Genomic DNA, 12,434 nt, shown 5'->3' on the forward strand with positions numbered 1-12,434 from the left:
GCCTGATCTAGTCCCTGGGCTTTGAGTTTGACACCCCCCCCCCCCCGATCTAGGGAAAAACCTGAGGATATTATTATTCCCAAATGACAACTAACAATGGCTTAGATAGGTGGTGAACTATATTTCTAAGGGATCACAGTAGGTTTCTGAGACGACCACCCAAATTTATCTGCTAGGCAAATAATCAATAGGTCGTTATTCTCACATTTCACTATCTGTGCTAATCTCAGCAGCATAAATATTGAAAATTACTAGTTTATAATAAATAAAAGCAGATATGGGAGGGAGCCAGAGATAAATGAGCCCCAGAAGGGGGCCACGAGCAAGAAAACATTGAGAACCCTGGATTTAGATGGTTGCGCCACCATTTAGCCTTAGTGTGGAGTGTGTATGGCAAAACAGTGATGTCATAATTCAAAAAGCCTTAGGGCATGCCCAGCAATATTTAATCAGAAAGATGATCGACTGCAATCACAACCGATCCCACTTCCTTGACAATATAAATAAAAGAAGAAAATTTGAAACCTAGAGCTCACAACGGCACCTGCCTCTGCTTCACAGACTGTGTCCTCTCTTCCTCCCTGTACCTCTTTCTGCATCTTTGTTCTTCAGCTCGTCACCAACTACAATGTCTCACCGAGCCAACATCAGAATTCAGAGGAGAGGCTTCAGTAACTCATCTGCCATCCTACCTAACTTGTGTCGCACCAACTGGAGCTCACGAAGTGTGGGCAGAGGTGGAAGCTGTGGCGCTGGAAGTGCTGGCTGGGGCCGGGGCGGTGGGTCTGGCTTTGGCAGCCAAAGCCTTTACAATCTTGGTAGACCAAGGACAATCACGGTTGGAGGCAGTTATGGCAGTGGCTTCGGTGGAGGCTATGGGTATGGTGGTGGAGTTTGTAATGGCTATGCAGTTGGTGGTGGTATTGGTGGAGGCTATGGGCTAGGTGGAGCTGGTTTTGGTGGAGGGAGAGGGGACGCTGGCTTCCCAGTTTGCCCACCAGGCGGAATCCAAAAAGTAACTATCAATCCTCACCTGTTGGCGCCTCTGAACCTGGAGATTGACCCCACCATAGAGAAGGTCCGCAAAGAAGAAAGAGAGCAGATCAAGACACTCAACAACAAATTTGCCTCCTTCATAGATAAGGTGAGAATAAACAAATGCTTTCTTTTATTATTTCAGGTTGTCATGGATTGGGCAAAAAGCTCAAGAGCCTTCCTCCAGCTCCTCTTGCAATTTTTTCTCATGTCATTGCAGCTGTTATTTATCACTGGCTGGCACCAGGTAAATGAAATTACACTGCTGCCAATTTTGCCTGGTTTTGCTGCTGTGCTTGCAACAGCAACTTGACTGGAGGAATGCCATGGGGATTTTTTTTTCCTGTTGCAGAAAGGGAGATTGGAAAAGTTAAGATCAAATTTTCTCTAACATGCATTCTCACTATATAATAGTGACAGAGGAAATGACAGCTAATCAGAATGGTTTCACCTTATCCTTTATGAACAGATTGTACTTTAAAGAAGTGGGATATGAAGAGCATCAAACCATTTTGGCAGGCATGGTTATGAGCCTTTATTCTAGAGAAATCCAGCACATAATATGAGAAGGAGAACTGGGTTTTGATGAGTAATATGGGATATGGAAGAGGTGGGTATCACATTCAAAGTGCATACAAGATAAGGCTTGAGAGTTGAACACCATAAGCAGTGTTGACTCTTAGCCACACTGCATTCATAGATTTTCTCCAGGTTGATCTGTCCCTAACCGGATCCTCAGATCTTCCAATAGGTGTACTCATTACTTCTGTAAATGTATCTACTACTCACATTTCTGCTAGTCTTCTTCCACCTTTCTCAATATTACAACCTTCTCCAGGGAGTTAGATATTTACGTAATGTATCCCAAGTAAGAGAAATTAAGCCTGATTATTTGTCTCTTGGGTGAAAACTTTTGGTTGATTTGTTTGATGATTCACTGGTGTGTTTTCTTTCTTTGCCATTCTCAGTTTTCTCCAGCACAAAATTTCAAAAAATGGCAGTACTCTTTTTCTACCTTACTTCATCAAAATCCAACTTCTGTTATTATAGTGTGACATGAAATGTATTAACTTGACCTTTCTTACAAGATCTTGTGATCCTTTGCATTTTCAACTATGAGCATAAGCATAGCATGTTATTGATGGTTCTTCTTCCAGTCTTATGGAAAACCAATTAAATATGAGCCAACAGTGTGAGGCGGCGGCCAAAAAGGCCAATGCAACCCTAAGTTGCATTAACAGAGGGATCAATCAAGATCAAGTGAGGTGCAAATACCACTCTATAAAACCTTAGTATGACCACGCCTAGAATACTGCATCCAGTTTTGGTCACCACACTATAAAAAAGATGTTGAGACTCTAGAAAGAGTGCAGAGAAGAGCAACCAAGATGATTAGGGGACTGGAGACTAAAATATACGATGAATGGTTGCAGGAACTGGGCATGGCTAGTCTAGTGAAGAGAAGGACCAGGGGAGACATGATAGCAGTGTTCCAATACTTGAGGGGCTGCCACAGAGAGGAAGGGATCAAGTTATTTTCAAAGCACCCGAAGGCTAGACAAGGAATAATGGATGGAAACTGAACAAGGAGAGATTCAACCTGGAAATAAGGAGAAATTTCTGACAATGAGAGCAATCAACCAATGGAATAGCTTGCCTTTGGAAGTTGTGGGAGCTTTATCACTGGAAGCTTTCAAGAAGAGACTGGACTGCATCTGTCAGAAATGGTGTAGGGTCTCCTGCTTGGGCGGGGGTTTGGACTAGATGATCTACAAGGTCACTTCCAACTCTGTTAATTTGAAGCAGTTTTAAAATAATGCTCACCTTTTTCCAATCCACATTCCCTTAATATATTCTGCATATATCCAGAGTATCAAAAGGAGAAAAAGTAATATTTACAGTCTGCTCAAGAGCAAATCAAGATAACGTGAGAAACATTGTAGAGGATTTATCATTTAATTCCTCTACCCCACCAAAAAAATAATAATCCGTGTCTTTCTGCCTCCAGGTGCGTTTCCTTGAGCAAGAGAATAAAGTGCTGGAAACAAAATGGGCTCTTCTGCAGGAACATGACCAGAAAACTGTGAAGAGTAACGTTGAGCCACTTTTCGACGCTTACATCAATAATCTTAGGTCACAGCTGAATGATCTGGAGAAGGAGAAAGTAAGTCTGGATGGAGACCTACGTAACACCCAAAACCTTGTGGAGGACTACAAGACCAAGTAAGACTTTTAAACCTTTCACTTCAGCTTGGTCGAAGTTTCATCTTACTCCCTCTTTTATGCATGTGTATTCCAGCAAGTCAGGCTTTTTTTTTAATGCCAGGCGATGGCCTGCGATGGCCCCTATGGTTTTCTTGGCAAGGTTTTCCAGAAGTGGTTTGCCATGACTTGCTTCCTAGAGCTGAGAGTAACTGGCCCAAAATCACAGAGCTGGGTTTGTACCTAAGGCAGTACCAGAAGTCACAATCTCTCAGTTTCGAACCTGCTGTCTTAACCTCTATGCCAAACTGGCTCTTACAATTTTGAGCTGTCTTTTATATCCTTTGCTTATATTGCAACTAAGGATCTCACACAGCTCATTGCACCTAAAGCTCTTGCAGCAGGGTCTGTTAAAGGCAAATGTGCAGAGATGCTTTACCAAGTGGTGCTCTGCACATATGTGGGTTTTATCTCCCTAGGATCTCCACATAGTTGATAATCCCGGGTTGCACAAAATCAGATAACCATCAGATTGCAAAGAGAATACAGGACTGCTAACTCTTTGCTGTCATCGCATGATTGTTCAACCTTTGTCCTGTCCAGGTATGGCAGACTTAAGCCATCCTGAACTGCAGAATGTTGGAAGGGAATGAAATTGTGTAGAAATGCTCAAAACTTTGTCCATCTTTCTGTCTGTCTGTCCTTCAGGCCTTGTAAGTCCACAGTTAAGTAACAAAGCAAATTTTCTCAGACTGTTTTGTGATAATTAACCAGCCACATCTGAGAATCACCTCTTGGATATTGTCAGGACCCTTTTAAAAACATTTAAGAATCACAGCAGCTTTACTAGATTTCTTTAAGTAGGTGTTATTTTTTTTCTCCTCCCCAAATAGGTATGAAGATGAGATCAATAAGCGTACAGAAGCAGAGAATGACTTTGTAATCCTCAAGAAGGTGAGAGTCTGTCGGCAGTGTAGCTACTTTGCAGAAAGGCAGCCCTTGCTGTGATGTTAAAAGGTGGGACTATTCCAGAAAAAATAGTATATATGTATGTGTGCTTGTATTTTAATACTAAATAATAATCAGGAAATAATAATTCATTAACAAACAGTCCTTTAACTTTTCACCATTAAATTCAGTGTTTCCTTTTTAGGAAGTGGGACTATCCCAGAAACAAGTACATTTACTTCAATTAGGACATACATACATACATACAGTACATATAGGTATATATATTTTAATAATGAATAATACGCAGGAAGTAATAATGGATTAACAACTCTGTAGTTCTTCAACTTCTTGCCCTTAAATCCAGTGTTTTCTTTTTAGGAAGTGGATGTTGCCTACATGATCAAACCAGAACTAGAAATTAAATTACAATCTTTAGTTGAGGAGATTGATTTCATCAGAGTCCTGCATGAAATGGTAAGCCTCAATAGTATTTTCTTTGAACTGTGCCCTATTATGCAATGATACGTCCTGCCAAAGAGATAGCTACCATATTCACTTACTTTCCAGAAATAGTTTCACAGTGAGAAGTCGTCGTCTCCTCACCCCTCAATAAACAAGATCGCTAAAAAAAAGAATTTTGTAGCATATTTTGTTAGAGGGAGGGAGGAAGGAAGGAAGAGTTAAATCAGGGGTATCAAACTCAAGGCATGTGGGCCAAATCTAGCCCACAGAGTGCTTACATCTGGCCCATGGGGCCGCCCTGGAAACAGTGAACAGTGGTGACTCTGCCAGTGAAAACGGAGCTCGGTAGGACCACGCAGAGGACTCTTGCAGCCTCTGCCAGTGAAAATGGAGCTTTGTTTTCACTAGCAGAGTGCTCAGGCACTGACACAAGTGATATTAAGCTGACCACGCCCACCCTGGTCACGCCCATCCGAGGTGAAACACAATCCTGATGTGGCCCTCAATGAAATCGAGTTTGACACCCTGGGTTAAATTAAAATCAAAAGATGTTGAAAATCCCTCAAGTAATTTAAAGAACACAAAGAATTACAAAATAGGTTCAGAATTAATTAAGAGTTATGTAAGAATTCCTGCAGTTCCAGAATCCCAAGATATAAAGATAAATGCTTTCATTAAACAAAAACATTGATCAGGCATTTGGTAACCCCAAAACTGTCTTGTACAAGTTACTAGTAACTGATTATATTTAGGCAATGGATCCTTAAATTTAACAAGTTGGAAGACAAAGATGATTTTTTTATGGAAGGGAGTGTTGGGAATTCTGTGCCCTGTGCAGTTCTTTCGATATTCCATAGATATTTTTAAACAGCTTTCATCCCAATCTGTCCTTTCTGGTCAACTGTATTTTTGATCAATGAATGTGACAATTAGTAAAAAGTTGAAAGTAATTTGGGAAACAAAAGAAATTATGCAAAACGAACATTCCTTCCAATTTCCTTACTTACCTAATAGAAAGAACCGCTTGCTCTGAATTTTGAACTAGGTACTTGCCGAGGCCTAATCTTTTTTTTTTTTTTTTTTGTATATTTTCTGAGTGAACTATTTCTATCACACGTGCAGGAATTGGAAGATCTACAGAGGACGATCTCTGACACTTCTGTGATTTTGTCCATGGACAACAATCGCTACCTGGACCTTGACAGCATCATTGCTGAAGTCAAAGCCCAGTATGAAGACATTGCAAAGAAAAGCAGGGCGGAGGCTGAAGCTTGGTACCAAAGCAAGGTAAATTGTCATCCAGAAAGTCAGGTGGTGAGCTGTTGCTGCCTTACAGTGAATAAGCTGTGAGGGGAGGCCAAATGTTTTCTTCCAAAAATTGGAATTAGCAAAGCCAAGCCAGTTGGAGGGACGTTGCCTCTTCTTCTTTCTCATTGTCCCACCAATCACTTCTTGTAAACCTATTAGCAGTTAGGGAAACAGCAGGCAACTCTGGCCTTGTAAAATACAAGGGAGGAAAATCTGATTCCCCCTATTTGTTTTTTTAATTTTCTGCAGTGTTTACGTGCCTGCTTTTCCAATGTAGTGTCCTCAAGAGCAGCTTCCCTACTTCTCAGCTAGCATTGCCAATGACTTTTGACTGGGAAATGTAAGATTTGCATTCCAAAGCACGTTGAAGCATCAGATTGGGCAAGACCGGTAGACAAATAGATATAGACACTCTCACAAATGAATAAAACTGACTCAGTTAAGTAATAACTAAAACTGCAGTGGCTGCTTACTACTTATTTTAGTACGAGGAACTCCAGAACACTGCTGGAAGGCACACTGATGATCTTCGTAACGCCAAGCATGAGATTTCAGAACTTACCCGACATGTCCAGAGGCTGAAGGCTGAAATTGAAGGTGTGAAAAAGCAGGTAGGTTACTGCCTTCTCCCAGAGTTGTGATCATACAGTGATACTGCTCAGCCTTTCTGGCCTGAGAGAATATCAGTGCCATGATCTTCCCATTCGTTTCTGAAGTGCAGATTATTCCCCAGTTGAAATACTTTTCATCCTTAATATGGTGCTTACCTTTTAACATGTATTTAACCTCAAAATTAGCAACATTTGTATAGTAGTACTGTGGTATTCGATGTCAATTGGTTCTAAGATGCACAATGGGTACTAAAAACTATGAGTGCCAAACAAACCAGATGACTTACCACATGTTTTGGCCAGAAAAAACTTTCTGTCTGTCCTTTTTCCTGTCAGTGACCTTCCCAGCATGGCCCATTTCTTGTCCCCTCTCTGTGCTCATCCTCCTCTTCCTTTTGCAATGTGCCAAATACCAAAGAAACTATGAGTACCAGGACAACATTTCTGCATCAAAATGCATTCAGTACCAAAATTAACAAGTTTAGTAGTTGTCGAGTACCGAGCTACCACTATATGAAACACAATAGGACAATCCACCTATTTACATTACCTGCCTGAAAAAGAAAGTATAACACAGCATCTATAATGCTTATCCACATAATTTCCCCATGCCAATTATTTTTTTCAAACAGCTGTAAATTTCCTGACTAGCATGTAATTGCAAAGCTTCCCTTGTCTGCACACTTCTTTCAACTTTCCGTTTACTGGTAGCCCTTGACACATGACATTAATGAAGCCTGCCTGTTATCGTTGCAAGTTGTTACAGTTATCAGGCAAGGTGATGTAATCACCTCACTTAACAATTTTGTGATTGCCTTCAGTGGTGAAATTCAAATATTTTTATTACCGGTTCTGTGGCGTGGCTTGGTGGGAATGGCTTGGTAGATAGGGCAGGGGAAGGATACTGCAAAATCTCCATTCCCACCCCACTCTGAGGTCAGCCAGAGGTGGAAGTTGCCGGTTCTCTGAACTACTCAAAATTTCCACTACTGGTTCTCCAGAACCTGTCAGAACCTGATGGATTTCACCCCTGATTGCCTTGCTTAATAAGCCACCCCAGCTTTCCCAGTGCTGTCATTAAGTAGAGCATGGGGTGCCTCAGGTGTGGGAGGCCTAGCACATGCCCAGGAATGCCTGTCCGGTTCTCTCAAGACTCCCTGAGGCACCCTCCCTCCAGGTCCTCGCATATCTTAGGCCTGTTTCCCACTCCACCAAGCCCCACACCCTCCGCCTCACACCAATCAAACACTTTAGAAAAGCCGTGGAGCATCGAGGCAGAAGGGCCGGCCATTTTGCCCCATAGCATCCCTCGATTGTGTGACTTCATCCCATAAAGGGGCACCATTTTCAGAAGAACCACAATTCAGTCCAAGTCATGATGCGCCGGGGGTGGGTAGGTTGGGGGGAGATAGGCAGTCAGTCATAAAGGCCATAAATTCAACACCGGGTTGTAAGGGTCTGTCATAACTTCAAATACTCATAAATCAAGGACTACACATACACAGTACTTCATCCTGTCAAGCATAAAGCAGAAGCCACATGGCTGACCCTACTATTGCTCTAATTATCCTGGAAATTGTTGCAAAAGCAATCCTCTCACAAGTCATGAAACAACAGACCAATTGCTGCATATAGGATACTGAAAATGTCCCATTTCATTGCCCAACCTAAATACTTCCTTCCCAGAAGTATTTGTGAGTGATTGATCACTGGAGGTTTTCAAGAAAACATTGGACAACCATTTGTCCAGGATGGTATAAGGACTCCTAACTTGGGCAGGAGATTTGACTAGAAGACTTCCAAGGTCCCTTCCAACCCTATTATTTATGATTCTATACTCAAGAGGGTTCTTCCAAAGTTGGAATGCTTTGCACAGTCATATTATTTCATTAGTACCATGCATGCGTACAATGTCTGGAGCAGAAATCCCTTGACATTTTGGGGTGTCCTTGGAGATTCGATCAAAGCCCAAGGATGGGTCTTGGTCCAATATAGATTTACCATATCTGCTTATGGGATAACATAAGATATTTCACTCTGTTCTAAAGAGATGATCTTCTATGCTAATTTCTCTTTCCTCCCTCCCTTAAGTGTGCTAACCTAAAGGCAAAGATTGCTGAAGCAGAAGACCGAGGTGAACTGGCACTCAAAGACGCAAGGCAGAAATTGGCCGAACTGGAGGATGCCCTTCAGAAAGCCAAGCAAGAGATGGCCAGGCAACTCAAGGAATACCAAGAGCTACTGAATGTGAAGCTCGCCCTGGATATTGAGATTGCTACCTACAGGAAGCTCCTGGAAGGAGAAGAATATCGGTCAGTGATAGTCCATCTAAGTAGACCTTTACAGGGCTTGCTGTTTTTTTGGTGGAAATTCTCAAATTCCATCAACACAAAAAAAACCCATCCCCATTAGCATTTAGTTCTGTGGACACAGTGAGTCTTTTCCCCTTGAAGTTCATCCTTCAGTGTCTCTAAGGATTTGATGACTTTGCAACAATAGTCATACAACATTGGTTTTCTTTCAGTCAGCTGTATATGTTCAGAATACATTTGAATTCTTACCCATGCTTGACTTCTGCTTTGTTTCCTGACAGATTGGCAAGTGATGCAGCAGGTGCAGTGAACATCTGTAAGTAGTAACATCTGTAAGAATATTTACATTATAGGACCTTTGCTGTTCAGTGGTGATTAAGAGGCTCCTTGCCTCTATTTATATGTGCTGTCCTTCTCCCCTTCTGCCGTCTCTTCCCCTACAATTGTAGGTTTTGCAATCGTGACTGCGGCAATTAGACTAGTAGAAGCACAGCATAGTTCTTGGTGTGTTATGTCAACATAGTACCACAGATATGGGGTGAAAATCTGCACCTGCTTCTATCCAGCTTTTTTAAACACCTGTAGAATGTCACAGGACAGAATTCAACCAATTTTTCAGGCCTCAGACAGCAACACACAAATCTGTAGGAACTCTGATCCATCACCAAATTTCACAACTAATATCATCCTGTGGTCTCATACTGTATGGCTTTGGAATTCTCACATTTGATCTCAAGCAAGATCATCATATTCTTTCATCTGACATTTGGCATCATTGAGAAATAAAGAAGTTTTTAAGATCATTTCATTTCGGGGGAACATTTGAAGGTCTCATTTTAGGTCAGAAGGATGGACTTGACAGAGTCCATAATGATATCCTTAGGACAGAATTCAACCAATTTTTCAGGCCTCAGATAACAGCACACAAATCTGTAGGAACTCTGATCCATCCCCAAATCACACATGTTAGTAATTTCAGTCTTAGTTCTCATATGACATTGGAGATCTTGCATTTGAAGTCAAGCAAGTTCATCATAATCTTTCACCAGAGCTTTGGCACCGTTGAGAAATAAAATAAAGAGATTTCAAAATCATTTCAAGAGAATGTCTGAAGGTCCCATTTTAGGAAGGATGGACTTGACAAAGATCATAGTGATTACCCTTCCTATTATTTCTACAAGGTAGCTGCCTTTCTTAGAACAGAAAATGCTCAGTCTCTTCTCTGTCTCTTCTTTTTGCAGCTGTTATCTCTTCACGTGTTTCACGAGGTTTGGCTGCTGGTAGCAGTCTTGGCTACAGAAGTGGCCATAGCCTGGGTGGAGGTAGTTCCTTTGCAGTAGTAGGAGGCAGTAGCAGCAACATTGAAAGTGCGAGCCATGGAAATGGCAGAAGCAACATTGAAAGTGCAAGCCATGGAAATGGCAGAAGCAACATCGAAAGTGCAAGCCATGGAAATGGCAGAAGCAACATTGAAAGTGCTAGCCATGGTGATGGTAGCAGCAACATCGAAAGTGTGGACCATGGAGATGGTAGCACCAACACAGAAAGCGTGGACCATGGAGATGTCAGTCCTCTAGCATGAATTTAGCCTCTTCTCCTCCAGCAAGTCACAAAAGCTAAACTTCCAATCCCTTTCCCTTCTGAAAATGAAACATGTGAACAATCTCTTTTCTGGACCTCTCTCTGTGCAGTATAAGTAGTCCTTGCCTTACTAGCAGAATTGAGCCTGGATTTATGGTTGTAATTGAGTCCACATGATTGCCTCACATGCAATCTCTCTATTGTGGTTATTAAGTGGAGCAATCCCTTAGAGACTGGTAAAGTCCCTGGGAGGCCAGACACAGGCCCACATTAGAACATCTCCCCAAATCACACTTGTCCTGCATTGGGCCAGGGCCTCCCTCCTCTGAAAGGCCTACTGTTGAACAGCTTCCCACCACTCTTGGTCCCATACACTTAGAAATCTCCTCCTCTGCTCTACTTACTTTTCCTCAAAGCCACTTTTCCCGAAGAGTTTCATTGTGCAGTCATCCTACACAGAAGCCACAGGATACCATCCTGAAAGTGAGCACCATTTTGGAAGCAAGAAGAATGAGAGAATTGCAGCAGCTTCCAATATGGCACCTGCTTCCAGGATGGCATCAGGCGGCTTCTATGTAGGAAGACCACATGGCACATTGGCTGCTTCTCCTTGGGAAAAGTGATCATTGGAAAAGATAAGTGGAACAAGTCATGACTATGGGGAAGGAGGGCCAAGGATGTGGGACCCAGCAGGGCAGGAAGCAGGCCCAAGGGACCCAATGGGGCGGGATGAGAGGGAAGATAGGCAGGTAGGAGGAATGGCAATGTTCAGTCTTAAGGGCGGCAGATTACAAAGCACCCAAATATTGTTCATGTGCCTTCCAGGCATACAGCAGTCATAACTTCGGGTATAGGTTGTAAGTCTCTTTGTTCATTGCCATTGTAATTTCAAACTTGAATGAATGTAAATCAAGTACTATCTGTATTCATACATGTGCTTTTTTCCTTTGTATTCAGCTTTTGTATGAGACAGGCCATTTCTTTGATTGTATGTCAACAGCACTCTGCTTTTCAAATGAGTCAAACCGTATAGAGGATAGGCTTGTGTTCTCTGATTTTTCCTTCTTTCATCCAACTCAGATTTTGAGGGTTGTATAAGCTACATGATCTTCTGAGGGTTTCTTTGTGCTTGAAATATGTACTTTGAAACATGGCTTTACTTTTTGGTGCTTATTGAATAAAGTACACATTGTAATTTATAAAAATACCTAGCTATTTTAAATACTTCATATAAACATGATTATGAGGGAGGTCATTAAAATAGTCTTAATACTACTGCAAGTTAGGAAGCAAGCCAGAATTATGATGATACTACAGATGTGAGAGTTCAGACACCTATGATCTTCAGGGCGTTTTTGAGACAATCTGAACAATGGTCTTCCCAGCCAACCCAATTCTTGGCCATTAGAGGACATTTTGGAGGGGGAATGATTCTTTCAAGTCAGTGCTGGCTCCTAACTGCTGCCTGGAGAAGTCCTTGTACTTTTCTTAATATTTCAATACGGTGTTTGCTCTTGCCTGCTTCCTAGGACAGATACAGAATGCCTGGCATATGGTCACCAAACTAGGTTTGTGCCTAAGGCAGGACTAGAACACATAGATACCCGTCTTTTAGCCTGGTGCTTTAACCACTACGCCAGATTGACTCTTAGAAGACTATAATTGCTGTTTTTTCACTTCAAGAATTTCATCCAATTATTTACCTAGAATTCCCTGGGACAACATAGGTTGCACTGTTAGATACATGACTTACTATAACCACATAAAAATCTGGAGGCAGCAAAGTTTCTTGTAATACCCCATAATAAACATCTTACAATGTGAGAAGTTCCTGCTACTTCTTGCAAATCTACCAGAAAACATATATCAGAGCATAAAAACTTCAGATAAGTGGAAATGATCTGCTCTCTGATAGAAGAATGCATCAGTGATGTCCTAAGTTGTTTCTGTACACTGGGTGATCGTCTTAGAC

At 41.8% G+C, this 12,434-nt stretch overlaps 1 protein-coding gene across 1 annotated transcript; it reads left to right on the top strand.

Annotated features, from left to right (window-relative positions):
- Nucleotides 1–489: 489 nt before the first annotated feature.
- Nucleotides 490–11,667, top strand: LOC309382901 (keratin, type II cytoskeletal 75-like). The gene is made up of 9 exons (XM_081934863.1): nt 490–1,144; nt 3,044–3,258; nt 4,131–4,191; nt 4,567–4,662; nt 5,773–5,937; nt 6,444–6,569; nt 8,661–8,881; nt 9,163–9,197; nt 10,123–11,667. The coding sequence occupies exons 1-9, from the start codon at nt 629–631 to the stop codon at nt 10,461–10,463; spliced, it is 1,776 nt and encodes a 591-aa protein (XP_081790989.1). The 5' UTR covers nt 490–628; the 3' UTR covers nt 10,464–11,667.
- Nucleotides 11,668–12,434: the final 767 nt, after the last annotated feature.

Source organism: Natrix helvetica (assembly GCF_964273705.1).
Source record: "Natrix helvetica genome assembly, chromosome: 1".
In the NCBI taxonomy this organism is placed as follows: domain Eukaryota; kingdom Metazoa; phylum Chordata; class Lepidosauria; order Squamata; family Natricidae; genus Natrix; species Natrix helvetica.

What these genes read in the sequence shown, in the direction of transcription:
- LOC309382901 (XM_081934863.1), top strand. Translation starts at nt 629, where the DNA reads ATGTCTCACCGAGCCAACATCAGAATTCAGAGGAGAGGCTTCAGTAAC. An exon ending in TTGCCTCCTTCATAGATAAG is followed by an intron (nt 1,145 to 3,043) that starts GTGAGAATAAAC and finishes TTCTGCCTCCAG; the next exon opens with GTGCGTTTCCTTGAGCAAGA. An exon ending in AGCAGGTGCAGTGAACATCT is followed by an intron (nt 9,198 to 10,122) that starts GTAAGTAGTAAC and finishes TTCTTTTTGCAG; the next exon opens with CTGTTATCTCTTCACGTGTT.